Genomic DNA, 18,422 nt, shown 5'->3' on the forward strand with positions numbered 1-18,422 from the left:
AAAGAATGGTTGTTTTAGTTCTTATGATTTCTTTATTTTTATTTAATTGGTAAAAATAAGAAATACAAAGTTATTAATAAATAAACACAAAAAAAAAACAGAAACTTATTTGTTTAAGTCAGGTTATAAAAAATAAAATCGTTAATGGGGGGAGATGCACAGTGAAAAAAAAAATAAATATAAAATAAAAAAGCTACGACATAAATAACTAAAGGCAAATGCAATAAATAAAAGAGAACTTAAAAAATAGCTTATATGCAATTAAATTAACATCGATCGATTAACATTAATCAGCTCATATTACAATTTACAGAATATAAATTAAAATATCTAATAATACCTATAAATTAAGTAAATTTATTTTTATGAATATCAAGAGGGTAATAAATTATTGTTGAGTAAAAATAAAAGTATGTATGTATAACGATGACAATGAAAAAAAAAAAAACAAGCGAAAATTTGAAAAATGAACGTGATGATGATCACGCAGGTATGTAGCAGGGCTAAAAAGTGATATTGAAATGTTTAAACAGCATATTTTGTTAAGCATTTAAAAAACTTGTATATTTTTCGGAACATCATTTTTCTGATCTCCTTGAAGATTTGCTGCTGCTTTTTCAACTATCTTTCAAAATTTTGTTATCAATGTGGTGGATATGAGTTTTTTCCAATGCATTATCAATGTGGTGGGCATGATTTTTTCTTCTATGATATTTGGATACAATTGCATAAAATCAAGTCTCATATACTTAGGTATAGTACTAATAAGAAAAAATCCTTACAAGTTAAGGATATCAGATGTGGGCATAACAATACGAATAAATAAAAACCGAAAAAAGTGTGAGAGAATTGTTTTGTTTCAAATGAATTTGAGAGCCCCTCGCCAGTAAAGGAACTTAAAATCAGTTCTTGTCAATTTTTTTTCAATTAAAATCTTCCAAAATTCTGGAGTATATTTTAATGATTTTAAATTTCGACTTAACGACATCTATATTTCATAAATTTACTATGTGGCTCATAACTATGTCCTGCAAGTAGCATGTACAAATTCCAATTGGATGAATTCCTATTGGAAATTCAAAATTTTGTCATACATTTAAGAACATTACATTTGTTTTTTAACAAATAAAAAATTTAAAATCATTGGCAAAAACATTTTAAGTCCTTTTTCGTGAAAACCAAAAACAATGTAACAAACAAAAAATTAAGTACAATAAATTTAAGTATGTGTGTGTGAGTGTGTTTTTCTGGCTACGGTCATCAGATAATTTTAATTGAACATCAAACATACTTAAGACTAATGGGGGTGTGTGAGTGTGTAGTTTTGTTTTTGTAACTATTTAATTTATGTTTATGTATGTATGTATTTATCCTTCTACAGGCATGGCATTTTCACCACACAAATATGTGTGTTTGTGTGTTTTTTTTCTCTTGGACAAATATATAAATGTTCAACATTTCTACTTTGGCCACCGTTTTTACTCATCATCGCCACTGCTAAAACCGTTGCTATCTTTGTTACAGAATTGTTCCAGGAAATCTTTAACTCTTTCCACATCCTCAATGAATTCCTTGATAATGAGAAAGTCACGTAATCTCCGCGCATGCGTGGTATTGAATTCGACAACATTATCCTCCAAGTTGGGCTTGTCAATGGCCAAAGCTTTCAAAACACCTTCCGTCTCCTGCATATTACGTGTGATTTCGGTTTTCAGATGTTGGAAAGCCTCCAATATAACACCCACGCGAATCCCTTCGCCATGTTCAATGCTGACCTTGCTATCGTTGGTGTCCCGATCAACCAACTCGGCCAGTTGTTGGAAATTGTGTAGATTCAAATAGAAGTCATGCATTTTCTGATGGAGCTGCAATGAGAAAATGGCAGGGGAAGATGGGGGTTAATAAATTGTTTTTTTTTTGCCATTTCTTATATTTTTATTGTTTGTATAAAAATTCAAAAAAATGTATTACACTTTTTGAAATTAGTCGCAATTTCAAAATTGACAAATGTAAGGGAAATTTTAGAAATGTTGAGGACAAACATATTTTTTTAATTCCATTCCAAATGGTCCTAGTAAGTTTCGCTTCACCGAATTTTTCACACGCCACGTTCAACGTTTGGGTTTTTCTTTTAATTTTTTGAATGAGTGTGTTTCTCATTCACTTGGGAATGCTCAAATGCAATCAATGCAACAAGTTGTTTTATTTATTTAATAATAACACAACTTGTTGCATTTGCTTTAATAGTAACTCTGGCATTACAATTCATACAGGTAGACCCCTTTACAAGCAAAATTTTCTAACTTAGGCCAACTTCTCTTCATTGTACCCTGGGTGATAATGAATGAAGTTAAGCCAATGGGGGTATACACCAGACTTAGGCAATTTTTTTGTTTTTTTTTTTTTTTTTTTTAATTTTATCTTCAGTTTTCTGTTTTCATTTTCTCAAAACCGATCAAGAAATGTACCCTGGGTGATATGAATTTAAGCCAATGGAAGCATACATCAGACAATATTTTTTTTGTTTTTTGTTTTTTTTTAATTGTATCTTCAGTTTTCTCTTTTTATTTTCTCAAAACCGATTTAGAATTCAAAATTTGGCAATAATTTGAAGATTTCATATCCCGAGTAATTAATGTTTTTTTTTTTCTAAGTTTATACCTAAGAATTTTCTGAGTAAGTTTTTTTTAATGCTCACCTCATTGTCAAGCGTCACTTGCTGGCGTCTGGGGTTTCGAATTTCCAAATTGAGTAATCTCCATGTATCGTTCATTTCATCCAATGTTTTGTTTTCACGCGTTTGCAACTAAAAAATAAAACAAAGATATAAAACAAATTAATTTTTATTTGAAAAAATATCAAAAAAAAAAAAAAAAATAAATAACTTCAAATAAATCTATTGAAGACGAAAAAAAGGCTAAGCTCCGCCATTAAGAAGGAACTTGAAAAATGTAAAAAAAAGTTGAAAAGCAGGCCTGGCCGAACTTTTAATACCATCTACCATTTTGAATGAACTTGAACAATTTCCAGAAAAAATCGGTCAAAATAAACCTCTCAAATGAAATCCCTTATATGCGGGCTATACGAATATGAGGCTGTAGTGCCGATTCCGAACTTCAACTGCGAAATTTGAAACAATTCCGGCGAGTAATGGCCCTAAAATCATCAAAATACCGAATATCGAGGGTTATGCGAAGACGTGGATGGAGCTATACGAAGACCTGGACCTGCAGAGGAAATTCTCTGCCACAGGCTTCAGTACCCATTAGAAACTCTAAGTAACAAACAAATAACAAAATTCAGGTAAGTAATATACCTAAAATCAATACCGAATACGGAGAGATACCGTTACATGGAGGCTATACGAAGACGTAGACCTTCTGAGGCAATTTTTTGCTTCAAGACGCAGTACCCATTAATAACTTCAAATAACAAATTTAAAAGAATTTCAGTGAATACTTTCGTTAAAGTCATCAAAATACCGAATATGGGGAGGTACGGTTATTGGGGGGCTATACGAAGACCTGGACCTGCAGAGAGAATTTTCTGCCAAAGGTCGCATTTTCAATTAGGAATTTTAAATTCCAAATTTTGAAAATGTCCGGGGAAAAGTTTGACGCAATTCTTTAAAATACCGAATATCTGGAGGTACCATTATATGGGGACTGAAGGAAAACTCAGATCTATACTGATATTTCTAGGCAAGGGTGTTTCTAACATAATGGGAACATGTACTGCCAATTTGTAGAAAATCCGAGTTAAAATTTTGACTAAAACATCCACACAAAAAAAAAAAAACTTAAATCTGTCGGCACAGTTATATTGGGGGATGGGGGTTGGTTTGGGTTATAACAAAATGTATAGCCAATTTTCAATTAGTCCTGTAGACCTAACATACATTGGAGTTAATTAATCTACATCAGTTTGTTCGGAAGTTAGACTGATTTTCACAGACGGACGAACATCGCTGAATCGACGTAGGCCAGAATATATTTATACTCTCTGGGCTCTCTATATTTCGAGGTGTTACAAACGGAATGACACAACTTAATACAGCCTTCATCCTTTGTTTAATAATACACATGAAATAAATATTTAAATTAATTAATTTTATACATTAACTTACATATTTGGAACACACGGCCTTTATGAACTGCAACGTTGCATCCATTTGCAAATACAAAATGTTGAAGGTGTCATCATTTCTACAATTACTCATTTTGTATTGGGCCGATCGGCTGGCAATGGGGGCAGCACGTTGATGCAAGTGATGATGTTGCAACTGATGACGATGGACTTTTCTCAGTATGGGCGCTAAATACGATGAGGGTCTTTGGACTTGTTGGAAATGTTGTGACGAATAACGATGTTGGGTTTTGTGATGCGGTTGCTGCTGTTGTTGCTGGTGATGATACTGATGGAATTTCTGTAATACTTGTTGCTGATGCTGTTGATGTTGCCGCTGTTCGTGTAGCAAATTTTGATGATAACGCTCACGATAGACGTTCGAGTGTAAAATTAGCCGCTGACCAGATGTGGTTGTACGACGAACGGGTATGGCTTGTGTGGTTGGTAGGTATAGCGATGATATGGCACAATAAATAAATAATAGGATAAGTAGTAATTCTGCAAAGAGAGAGGGAGAGGGGGAGAGAGAGGGTGAGTTAAAAAATAAATACGAAATTTTTCAAAAAAAAAATATTTATTTTTTTTATGAGTAAATTAAATATTATGAATATGTGTTTCATATAATTTTTTTTTTGGATTTAAAATAAAAAAATATAAATGTTTTATTTCTTAACTACCTAATATATCACTGTGCCAAAACGTAAGCCGCAATTACAACGCAAACAAAATCTTGCAATGCTTATTGCACTACGTGCCGGAATGTGCACTACACTTTTGGTGGCACTGATTTTGATGGGAGCTCGACCTATCCCACTGTATTCCAGAGTTGTGTGTGGTCAGAACACACACATGTTTTAATGCCAACAAATGAGAATGTGATTTTGTTTTTTGTTCATTCATACTTTTATGTTCACCAAACTCTCTTCTCTGTTAATGAGAGCGCTAACATGTTCGAAACAATGCGGTAATTAGTCTGAAAACGTTCAATGCACATGTCGTATTTAAAGAATGTTTTAATTTGAGTCAACCGAGCCGAGATGAGATTTTCAGATCGTACGGTCGTTCATTCATTTATTTTATTTTTTCCAATACTTGTCATGTGGCTATGAGTTTGTTGTTGCTACTCACTCTTTTCGTAGCGAGATATAAATGTTTTTTTTTTTTTTTTTTTTTTTGTTATATAAATGTATACCGGCCGGCCGGCTTTCATACATAATTAGTTATTTAGTATAGATAAATGGCGTTTCTAACTGTGGTTAGTGATCTTGAAAATGTCTTGAGTTGAGGACAGCAGTCTATGATGGATTTCTATAAAAATAATCGTGATTATTCATTGAGATTAATATTGAGAAAACAGCTAATTGAATTTTGGACTCATTGGACAGCAGATAAAACGACTACTTGGTTTATTTTCAATTGTCATTTATTGAGTCATGACCAATTTTGAAATAAAACCAGTAAGGAAAAGCCAAAAATCGGCCTATATTATACCCTATACCATTATGCATATTTAGTAGAGCTCCCGTAACAAAATAATTTATTTGAAGTATAACCTATCAACATTTGGCTTTAGAGCAGTTATAAATAGTTTTCGGAGGGAAAATATATGGGAGGCATATCCAATTTTGAATCGATTTTCACTAAATTTGACGAAGATATTTTTATCTTTTATACCAAATAACATTGCTATAGAATGCATTATATCACTTCGAGAAGGATTATATTAAAAAAATATATATAAGGAGCCGAATTCCAGCAAATGAAAACTTATGTCCCGAAATTCTCTGCATTTGGGCTGATTATTTGCACAATAAACCTGAAATCGGATATCACTTCGAATCGGATATATCAGAGCCGAATTTCACCAAATGAAAACTTATGTTCCGAAAATCTCTCCATTTGGGTTGATATAAGCCATTATTTGCACAATAAACCTGAAATCGGATTAAGGATTTATTTGAGGGCTATATTAAAATCTTAGCCGATCTCGATTAAATTTGGCAAATGTATTTCCGAGCTCTATAATATGTCTGGTACGAAATATCATTGTTGTGGATTGTATATTACAAATGTGAGCGATTTAAAACCCCAAATCGGATGAAACATATATAAGGGAGAGAAAGCTAAAACTGAACCGATTTTCACCAGATGTGATGTACTTGCTTCTAGACTGGCTTCGGTTGGATGTGCCAAAATTCAGGTCATTTACGATGATATTGGTCATTTGGTGCACAAATAACCCGAAATCGGTTAAAGTTATATAGGGTAGCTATATCTCAATTTGAACCGATTCTCACCAATTTCAATCGGGTTGGTCCTTGGGCCAAACAAATATTGTTAGGAAAATTTCATCTCAATTGGATAATAAATGCGACCTGCATTTTGTTCACAAGAATACATGGACAGACGGACTGATCGACTTAGAAAGTAATTCTATAAAGATCCTCCAAAGTAATTATGGGTCTATCTCGCTTCCGGGGAGCTTTACAGGAAATTTCCTCTTTTCTTGTAATTTTTTTTCTGTTACGAGACTGGTTTTCTTTCATTGCGAACTCTAAATACCAAATTTGAAACAATTCCTGTTACAAAAATCATCAAAATGACGAATATATGGAGGTACAATAATATGGGGTCTATACCAAAACTTGGACTCATTTGTACAGTCCTCTGTTTTCTTCATACTGGGAATAACTTTAAATTTCTGATTTACAGAAAATTTGAAATTGCGACTAAAATACCTAGAAAAAAAACCCTTACATCTGTCGGTACGGCTATATACGCCCCATACCAGAACGTGGACTTATATAACTCTTTTTCAATACCAAAAGTCCTGTAGACCTAAATCTTATCCACCTACTTCATTTAGTTCGGAAGCTAGAGTGATTTCCACAGAATGACAGGCACCGCTAAATCTACACAGAATTTGATGATGATTCTGTATATATACATTGTAGGGTTTAAAATGTATTGTTCGAGGTTGTACAAACGAAACGAAATTTCACATACACGTTACCATTATTTACGATAATGAGAACTGATTTCTTTCCATTCATCCAATTATCTTTGACAAATGCCCACACACACACGCATGAGTTGTAATAAGCTCTAACGAGCTATACCTACACACATACTCAAACAATCAAGAGAAAATAGGCAAAAATATCCAACGTATTGTCCTTTATTAAGACGTGTGGAAAAAGTGCATGGAAACACCCATATCGAAGGAAAATTGTGTAAAACATAAATATAGCTACACACACACACGCATTTTATTAGACCAACATGTAACCAACATACCAAACCTACCGCAGTATACAATTGTGTTTATTGTCTTCTTTTTCTTTTCAATCGCTAAGAAATCTATAGAAGACCACATTGACAGCAAAGATATAGAAAAAAAAAAAACGAGAATATTTTATAAAAATCAATGAGATTGTGTCTGCCTTGATAAAATACCAAAACCGGCAAAAGACATTAGATATTTTGTTTCATTATAACAGCCGAGAGAAGAAGACGATGAAGAAGAAAAAAAAACTGTGAAATCTATTGGAAATAAATATTGATGACGAATAATTGCCAGTTGTCGTTCGACATGTAATTATTAACAAGTTAATCTGTTAGAAATGCAAGTGCGTGTGTGGCCTTGTAATGCCATTCATAGTTTAGCCGAAGATGTTGTCGCCAATGGCAGAAGAGAAAGGTTTGATTAAAAAATGCTGAAGAAAAGAAGAAGAGAAATGGAGCAACTCTTGTAGACATAGCTTAGAAGAGATCAATATTTGAAAAAGAAATGAATATTTAGGAAATTTCCAGATATTTTCTATGACATTGGAGGACGAAATACTTTGTTGATGGACAAAAATTACAATGTTTTGAGGAAATCGGCTAATTTGTTTTTTTTTAGCTAATTAATCGGTCAAAAATTGTGCGTTATGAGTTCTAAAATATGTATGCGCTTCCGAATGTCTGGAAAAGCCATTCCGAAAGAGAGGGTTTTTCCTTTTTTTTTGTCATAGTTCCTTTTTATATTTTCTGGGAGAATCAGAGATCTTCGAAATCTTAAATAAATATATCCTAGAAAGTTGTCATAGTACCCCTTTATATTTTCTGGGAAAATCACAACGAGAACTTAACTTTTTTATATTTCCAGGACAACCAAACCCGAAAAATATACGATATAATTCACCGGAATTATTTCAAATTTCGTATTTGAAGTTCAGTATCGGTACAACAGTCTATGACAAAATTAAAAAAAAAATTAAAATTTAGACCGTTTTCATTCTTTTCATATCAAGATATTCGAAATTTAAAGAAAATTTTGGTAGCTTTACTCACATTTTATTTGATTAAAGGCTTTCTATTACTAGAAGCCTGATATTGCCCATCTTCAGACTCAGCCTAAGTTTTATAGAAAATTGATAATGCAAAAAATGTGAATTAAGTTTGTATTGCGTCTATGATTTCATGGAAATTTTGGCCACTTGGGGCGATGGTGTAGGGTTAAAGGAGGGAGGTTCGTCCGATATTGTCCATCAATATCAAATTCGAGTTATGTTAGATCAAAGTTTTTTGAAGAGCAAATTTTGGACTAAATATGATATTTTTACAGACAGATGGGTGATCGGTCGGACGTATGTGGATCGTTCGCCATTGGATGAAATGTTTGGCACACATTTCAAAAGAAAGAAATACCGGTATCTGAGAGGAGGCTATAAGAAGTAGTGGTTTTTCAGGGAGTATGATTTTTGAGATCTCATAATATTTTTTTTAAATTAGACCTTGAAAGTTGTGTCTGATAATATCGAAAAGCAGGACCTAAAAATTAAATCAACCAATTGTTAAAAAAATGTAGAAAACACTTAAAAAACTGCAAAGTCCTTTCAAAATATTAGAAGCCTCAATGCGCTTCAACGTTGAATTGCGAGGTTTGTTCAAGGTAAAAATAAAAATTCTTGGAACCTTTTTTTTGCGAAAAACGCCTAAAACTTGGAGTTAATATTCTTTAATGATCCTACGACCCATTGGCGAGAAATCGACTAAAACTGGAAGCACACAGCTGCTCGACCCTTAGAGAGCAATTTTTATCACCAATATGGATTATTGTTTCCCATGATGTCCTAACTTTAGATTAGGTTAGAAAAGACATTTCAGTGACATTTCGGTCCATGGAAATTCTAAATGTGATACATAAGGAAAACTCGATGTTTAATCGTAAAAAAAATTGCTTCGAAATCCACACGAGACTCCCAGTCGGTACAATGGAGCGTATGTTTATTACAACTACTCATACGACCCCGTACTACTCATACGATTTAAAATCCTCTTAACATCCCCCGTAATAATAGCCGTCTGCTAAAGTCTGCCCAACACCTTTGACCCTTGAGTTAGGGTGCACATTATTTACTCTGATTATCTATCAGAGACAACTGATAACACCTTCAACATAACTCCCATACAAATCGAAAACACTTGAGCCCACACAATACATTGACATTAAGATACTCACAATTATTAGGAGATTAATTAGTAGAGAAATGAGAAATAACTGTGGGAAGAAAATAATTTCAAAGATAAAAACAAAGTCAAAGATAAAGTCAACATAATCTTAGTTTATGGTACCCTACACGCGCATGTGGGGTAAGCAAGGGCATCACCTAATTTGTAGCCAATTGAATCTTAAATTTGAAAACAAGAATTTTAATTTTTATTTTTTTCCAATTCCATTTAAAAGACAACTTTTTGAGAGATTAATGAGGACTTCTACTAATTTTTATGCAATTGTTTTCTCATTTTTTTTTTTTTAATTTTTTAAAAATCGTATTTTACAGATGATAAGTGCAGTTATCGCGCCAACTTATAAAATTTGACACCTAAATTTGAAAATGAAGTCCTACCAACTCAGCATCAAACTACCGCCCTTCTTTCACGCCCCTGCTGTCTTTAGCCTAAATGTGGTATTTTTGTAAACATCTAACATCTGGTATTTTTTTAAACTTTAAACTAAACCTTTCCACGCCCCTGATGTCTTCAGCTTAAATGTGGTATTTTTGTAAACATCTAACATCTGGTATTTTTTTAAAACTATCTCCCACACCCTTCATTCAACGCCCCTGGTGTCCTCAGCCTAAATGTGGTAAATATCTAACACATTTTTTTGTACTCGCTGTTTGACCAATGATAAGACCATTATCTAATTTGTACGAACATTTGTTGCCATATAGGATTTTGGGCGAAGAACCTATCCCAAGGTACGTCAATCTTTTATATACAAGACAAAAATCATGCCTTCCAACTAACAATAACAATAATAATAATAATAAATAAACATATAACTTGTGATTAATTTGTGTTGACAATGGTTGAGGGGGGAATAAATTAAAATATGTGCATGTCTACCATATATCCATCAGTCACTCAGTCAGTTAGACTGTGTGAAGAGAAGAAAACAAGAAAAACATACGTCAGAGAGAATTTGTACGACACATACCAAACATTTGCATTTGTAGATAATTTTGAATTCTTGATTTATGAATCAAAGTAGGGAAAATAGAAAGAAAGAAACTATTTTTCATTATTATTGTAATAAAATAAAAAATACATGAATAGATGGTCGGCAAATATTCCTCACAGGTGTTATGTTTTGTTTTCTTCTCCTTTTTTGGTTTGCCTTACCACCCCCCATCATTTCCATTACAATGGAAAACATGGCTATTTTCATTTATCCTACAATTTGTTCTATCTTTGCCATCATTTGTGCACTAATTAGCAGATAAATAAACCCACACACACAGGCTATTACGCTTGAATGCATTTGGTGACCTGTTTTAATAGTGTTCCATAGAACATACCATACATTTATACATATAATCATTCATATGTGTATCTTTGTGTGTGTGTGTAATGAATCCAACAAGTAGGTGACATTTATAAGATGTTCTCGTGTCAATAATAATTGTCCATTTTTATGTCCTTTAATTACTACCAGTATTGGCGATCTAACTCTTTTTGCCCCGTTGTGTGGGCGAGCAAAATGCCATTAGGGATGAAAATGGAATATTCCATTGAGTAAAACTGATGAAAACAAAAATAATAAATATCATTAGTTTTTCTTTTTTTCTTCTTCTTCTCAATACTCTTTTGACCTATTTCTATAAATTACTCGAAAACAGTCATAATGCTGGGATGAAGATGTTTGGTAATTTAATGTATTGGGGAGTTGTAGATTTTTTTTTTTTTTTTTTTTGTATTTTTTGATGATAATGATTTTTTTTTATAAAGGTAAAAATGCAAACTAATATTTAAAAAAACATTTTTTACGTTTTATAGAGTCTACTTGTATAATTTTACAAGAGATACAATGAAGTATAGATAAAAAAATTGGTGGTTCCAAGAACTCAAAATCAATGGAAAATTCGGAGTAAGAGATGAGTTAGGTTTATCTTGTATTTTTAAGATGATCGTTTCATTACGGTAGAAATGAAAATTGGCAAAAGAAATTTTTTTTTTTTTTTTTTTTTTTTTTTTTTTTTTAAATGTAGAAAAAATCGGAATTGTATACCTCCTGACTTACAACTTACACTAAGCAATTATAAGGAGTGTTTTTTTTTTTTCTACAATCTTTTTTCGGCAACACTTCTTAAAACTGCTCATAAAATAATCTTCAAACTTTAAATTATTTGGATCGATCTATCAATTTTTAATAAGGACATATTTTTTTTTGAATTTTATCTTAATTTTTTCGGTATTTTTTCTGCAATTTATTCGAAATTGGGAAAGACAGGGAAAATCAACATGACGCTCTCTTTCAGAGTCCCCCAAGACACTACGGCACCCAACACTGGCTTTTAAGCTGTATTTTTGGACTTTCAATACCGTCCACAATTTGGTAAGAAAACGTTTTTAAATAAAGACTGCATTTTTTTCTGAATTTTATGTGAATTTTATTTTCATTTTTTCGCACTCTTTCATATTTCTAGCAGCTCCGATTTTTGAGAACATTTCGAAAAGCCTGAAAATTGAATTCCTCAATAAATCGGAATAATAAACTTTTTCGTGGTTGAAATTTTAGCTCTGAAATTTTTCGAGAATTTTTGCAGCGCATTTTTTTTTAAATTTAAAAAAATGAACATTACATTATCTTTTAGAGTCACCCAAGACACCCCAACACTTACTTTTGATCAGGTTTTTTTTATTTATAATTATAATTATTATTATTTTTTTTTTTTTAAAAAAAAAAAAAAAAAAACAATAAAAAAATTATTAGTTCCCATTTACCATTTCCTAAAAAAAATTAAATTAAAGTATCAGTATTCAAACTTGTTCCACAACTACCGGTAAAATCGGTTGGAGAACACAGAAAAATTCACTAATTACAATAAAGTAAGTGAAACTATTATATGGGGGCTATTCCAATCAGTGGATCTGAATCAGACATTTTTCGCAAGGAGAGAACAGACTTTCCAATATCCCTAAATGCCAAGTTTCAGCTAATTTGGTTGGAAATTGTGTCTGCAATCGTCAAAATACCGAAAATCGGGAGGTACCGTTATATTGGGGCTATAATAATTTGTGGGCCTGAATCTGACATTTTTCGCAAGGAGAGAACAGACATTTCAGGAACCTCAAATTTTAAGTTTCAGGTGAATAACGATAACTAATATATATATATGAGATTTATTAGTAAAATATATGGTATAATTAGGGTTGCCAAAAATCAGGTTAAATGTTTTAGGTTATAGCCTTGACAATCTTTTGAAAAAATATTTTTTTTTTTAACTTTTTCTAAAAAAAATTCATTTATTTCTTGAAAACGATTGCAGATGTAGGATTTTTTTGTATAGTTTGAATTTTTCCAACGTTCTTTTAAGGAATGAGTATCATGTACTTATTTTTCCCTGGATGACTACAAATGCTCATGGAAAAACATGGACTAATGTTTTAGTAGAAATATTGCTGAGATTTTCCTCTTTCCGGCAAGTACATATATTCCAAATTATCATTATTTAAAATTTAATGAGATTACTCGGAAAATAATGTTTTTTTTATATTGTATTAGCGGCAACTGCGCTAAACGTGAACGCAAAAAAAATGGAAATGGTTCTCTACCAAAAAATTGTTGTTGAAGTATATACAAAATTAATTCCAACAATATGTATTTAAACTCACAGAATCGCCATGATCGCCATAGCATAAAAATACTAATTTGAAGAGTATAATTTTAATACCTCGGTATAGGCTTTTTTCTTGGTGGAATAAAAAATGCCTTCTTATAGATCAAAACTATTACTATTTTCCATAAATACTCTTGGAAAAATATCGATTAAATTATTTACTATTTGCGACAGGCCCTTCGCTTACAATGTATCTGTGCATTTTATTTTTACACACTCATAATGATGAGTCGCTTTTAACGCGCCATAGTGTAATGTTAGCAAAAATAGAATTAATTAGACGCATTGAATGCCCTCATTGATTACAACTATCGATATTGAAGATTTATTTCAATATCTTTGATGTTCATGAATCATTTGCATTATTTTGAGGTATAATTCTATTTTTTTCATTTAAGATGGAAAAATATCTATGGTTTTGAAAAAAGGAGGAGGAGAAAAACAAGCAAATTTTTGTCGGTTTTTTGTAATACCTGATTTTTATAGTTAGTTTTTAAAATTGTAAATATTGTTTGTGCTGAATATTTTGCAAAGGACTATTTATTGCAGGAGAATTTATTGATAGTTTTTTTTATGGAAAGCTCTCAGGACTCTCTCAGTTATAACAAAAATTTACAGGAAACCAAGGAGTGTATTACTTAAAAATTTAGAATTCAAATAGGATTTATTCCTTAAGGAACAATTGGTTATGAGCCATAAAATAACTGATTTTTTTAGATATTGAAATCTACAATTTTTTCTTTCAATTCTTCTTTCTCCGGAAAATGGGAGAGTTCGAATTTGTTCCATAAGGACCAAAAATTGATGGAAAATGGATTTTTGCTATAAAAAACTATCAGCAATGACTTTCACTCTCTCAGTTACAACAAAAATTGAGAGGAAACCAAAGAGGGCTTTATTTAGAAATTAAGAAAGCAGCTACGATTTATTCCTATTTTTAGTTATTGTATTTAGTTATTTTTAATTGTTTCTTTTCTTCTTTTTCCGGAAAATTGGATACTTAGGACTTGTTCTGTAAGGATCAATTGCTCTACCATAAGAACTTTCCACATTTTTTCCAAAATTGGATTTTTGCTATGAAAACTGGAATTTATTTCCAAAGCGAAAGCGAAATAGCATAAATTCCTTAAGGAACAGAAAAATGGAGTTTTTACCCTAAAAACCCCGATTTTTTAAGCAATGAAATCCATATATTTTATTTTAATATACTTTTATCTTTGGAATATCTTTCCCAAAACCATAAACAATTTTTGGATTTTCGTTTTTCCACACATGTATATATATTTTTTTACTTACTTGTTTTTTGGAATTTGTACAGATTTTCTAAACATGCACTGGGGCTATGCAATGACATGAAATGCTTAAAATGGCGGGATTCATATAAATTAACAAAAATTTTGGAATGTGATGTAGTGGTATTGAGATTTTCAAATGTATTCGCCGTTTGAGATTCTATTCTTAATACTGGCCGGGACGAGGTTGAGCTGAACGATGCTGATGCTGGCGATGAACTGGAGTGGTGATTGTGGTAATGTTGTGGTAATGACTGATCATTCAGCAGCCTATCACATTCCGGACATCCAGTCTGTGTAGCAATTGGCCGTGTTTTATTTGACATTTTAAAATGAGATCTTTGTTGTTGTTGCTGTGTTGCCGGACAATCCTTGGGCGAATCGAGATAATTTCTTTTTCGCAAAAGCACTGTACGAGGATCAGCCTTGGGCTGTTTTAATGCAATCTCCGGCACATATATATCCATTTTGTTTATTATAAATTAATAATACTTTTTCAATTGTTTATTTGTTTGGTCCTTGTCTAATACTTTGTTGTTATTTTTGAAATAGTTTCAACTTAGTTTTATAATTAATTATTTTTTTTAACACTTGGGTTTTTCTGTCATGTTATAATTTCAAAGAGTCTTTTTTTTGTAACAGTTAATTTATTTGAATTTCTCCTTTGTTTTGATTTTTTCGAATAATTTCACAATTTGATGGCTGGTTGTTACAGAAATATTTTTTTCCAATACTAATTTTTTTTTGGTGGCTAATTTAATACTTTATTTTTATTTTGTTGTTTTCTTTTACTTTTCTGAACGCTTTTGTTTTTATCCAATTTTGTTGCAAGTTTTCAGCTAGTATTCCTTCTTCTTGCTGTTCAGGATTTCAAGTGTTTATTGTTTGACAACCAATTTGGTATTAATACTAAAACGTTACTAACCCTGTCTTATAAAACTCTTTGATAATGAGAAATTTGTTGGCAAAAAAAAACTACGTGCGGGTGTATGTGTGCGCACACGATACCGTATACACTTGTTGCTGTTGCATTGCTCACATGGTGACAGTGTTGCCGAGCAAGCTCACCGCCATGCAACAGTGTGAGTGAGTTGGACAACAAGGCAAAACATCTTCACAGCCAATCGTTTAGTTGCTTTAACTCATTACCCTCAAATATGGCCCACACACACGCACGCTCATTTTCTCCAATGCCTCCCCAACGGCCTGCTGTCGGAAGCAAAAATCATAATAGAGAACCACGACAACAACAACACACACACATCAATGGACAAGTGTTTTTGGATTAAAAATTGATTTACTCACACTCATATTTATCGACATTTACTCTGAGATTGACTTGGCTTTGGGACTTATAACGGCAGCCACAACATGATATTGCCGATATTTATCGTGTACTTGACGATTGCTCTAACAGTTAACATGTTCGGCAGGCCGAACTACTGCGGAGAGTAATCAAAGAGCCGTTGTTGTTAAAAATAAAAGAAACGATATTATCTTCTCAACTAAAAACAAAAAAAGTGACTGTCTCTCTATCTTTCTCTCTCTCAAAAACACACACAGGTGATGACAATGTTGGAGCAAGATCAATCTTCAATTCTCAGCGGCCGGTATTTGGGGCCGGTAAAAACAAAAACAACAATAATATCAACATCTCATTGCTGTTGTTGTAGGAAACTCCGATTACGTTAATATGAACGGAAACTGAGGCGTTTCTGTGACGTCGTCATTCTCCACAACTGATAATTTTTATGAATGAATGAGTATTTGCATATGTATGTCATAAACAAGCATACGCCTGCCCTGACTGCCGGTACTGCCCTGCCTGACTGACTGACTGACTGTCAACATCTCAGTTATCTCATTAAGCCCATTTGACACATCATCTACTGTTTGTTTATAATTTATCTATTTTTAAAAGCGATACTAACAACATATTAGTGTGAGCGCGTACATCTTCTTCGGATGATGCTTTTAAAAACAGAATATTTCATAGGAAACGGAATTTGGGAATTTTGGAATGTTTCCATAATCGATCGATTACAAAGCATTAATCACAGACGTTTCAAATAAACCGGTTGATTTGATGGTTTGATGGTTGACTTGAGAATCCCTTAAATTTGTTATAACCTTTGCCTTAAATGTATGTCAGAATCTTAAATAAACGAAATATTTTTTGGATGTGTCATTTTTCGATTCAAAAAATGCCTGCTTTACGATTCAGGATTTTTCAAATTTTTAGCGTTGATGAGGAGCAATTTATCGAATTTCGTTACAAATATAGGATTTCTCGAAGACAGGGCAAATAAATGACTAGGACCCCTTTGTATGAGATTTCAATTTGTTTTTAATTTTTTTAAGAGTTTTTATTAGCGAACTCCTCATAAAAATAACAAAAGTAGATTTTCAAAGAGCTTTGTTAAAAGACCTCCTGTCAAAATCGTAGATTTCTTAAGAAATGATTTCCGGGCCAAAAATCCGAATTTCCTAATTTTTTGAGATTAATTGCTACAGGACTTGGACGTGTCAAAAAAGATCTTTTAAGGGATTTCATTAATTTTTCATATAATTTTTTTAAAGACTCGGAACTAACCAAAAATCTTCGATATTTGGTCTATTTTTTACATAATAAAATCGTGTTTTTATACCCTACAACACTATGTGTTGGGGGTATTTTAAGTTTGATTGGGCCAAAAATTATGTAACACCACGAAATATTGGTTTCCCACATAGGAAAGTATATATGGATCTTCCTATCTCGCCGAGCTGAGTCGATCTAGCTATGTATGTCCGTCCGTCCGTCTGTCCGTCTGTCCGTCTGTCCATGTTAATTTGTAATCACTCTACAGGTCGCAATTATGGCCCGATCTTCACGAAATTTAGAATGGAGGTGGGGCTAGGGTCAGAATAGAACCCTATTTCTTCTGGAGATGATCGCCAAATGTTTAGGGGTTGAAATGGACCAAATACTAAAAAAAATGTCGGATTTTGCAGTAGCTATACAGGTCGCAATTATAGACCAATCGACGCGGAATTTCGCATGTAGCTACAGTTTAGGGCGGGGAAGAAGCCTACCAATTTGGGTGGTCATCGGATAATATTTAGTGGGTAAAATAGACCATATCTTTTTCGTTGAAAAAATTTAAAAATTTTCATTAAACCGCGAATATTTTATATCCTGGGGAAATCACAAAGCCATGACAAGGTTACTTCTGATCTTTACATTGATGTTAAGATCCAACAAATCGGATATATAGCAAAATATGTGCGATATATATGTCTATCAAAGGAGATATGCTTGAAAGATCTCATATATGTCGAGAACGGCTGAATTGATTTCGACAGTTCTCATTAATTCAGAATGGCTTCTTGGCAGGAAGGAAAAAACGTCTAAAAAAATCGCATAAAAATATCTCTCTAAAGATGAAAATATTGATTTTGTAACATTTTCTCATATTTTTTCAATTTTGTCATATTTTTGGCATATTTTCATTTTGAATTAATCATTTGTTAATATTTCTACAGCCAACAAAACTAAGTAGTTAGGATATCAGGATATCATATACAGATCGCATTTATGGCCCGATCCTTACGAAATTTTGCATGGGGATAAGATGAGGGTCAGAATAGAAGCCTACTCTTTTTGGAGATGATCGCTATATATTTAGGGGTTGAAATGGACCAAAAAACTGTAAAATTGTCAGCAGGTTGTAATTGTCGCCCGATCCTCAGGCACATTTGAATGGGGGTTACCGGACATTGCAAAAGCCAAGCAGTTTTGGATGGCCATCCAAAAATATTCAATGTGTGAAATAGTTTGCCAACTTTTGTA

General features: G+C 32.5%; 1 protein-coding gene across 3 annotated transcripts in view; it reads right to left on the reverse strand.

The window, feature by feature from the left end:
- Positions 1–437: 437 nt before the first annotated feature.
- The window catches only part of LOC101887557 (mastermind-like domain-containing protein 1), a 285,577-nt gene continuing 267,592 nt past the window's right edge, over positions 438–18,422 (reverse strand). For 2 of the 3 annotated variants that reach the window (XR_009342036.1, XM_059121464.1), the window contains one exon: positions 4,489–4,626. Coding sequence is in view for 1 of the 3 variants with exons in the window: in XM_059121465.1 (XP_058977448.1) it covers positions 1,479–1,865; positions 2,699–2,806; positions 4,127–4,626; positions 14,595–15,057 (1,458 nt within the window). In the remaining 2 variants the exon portion in view is untranslated. Of the gene's footprint in view, positions 1,866–2,698; positions 2,807–4,126; positions 4,627–14,594; positions 15,417–18,422 lie in introns of those variants that run through there. The other variant, XM_059121465.1, reaches the window with a different exon arrangement.

The sequence above is a fragment of the Musca domestica genome, unplaced genomic scaffold, assembly GCF_030504385.1.
Source record: "Musca domestica strain aabys unplaced genomic scaffold, Musca_domestica.polishedcontigs.V.1.1 2, whole genome shotgun sequence".
Taxonomy (NCBI): Eukaryota; Metazoa; Arthropoda; class Insecta; order Diptera; family Muscidae; genus Musca; species Musca domestica.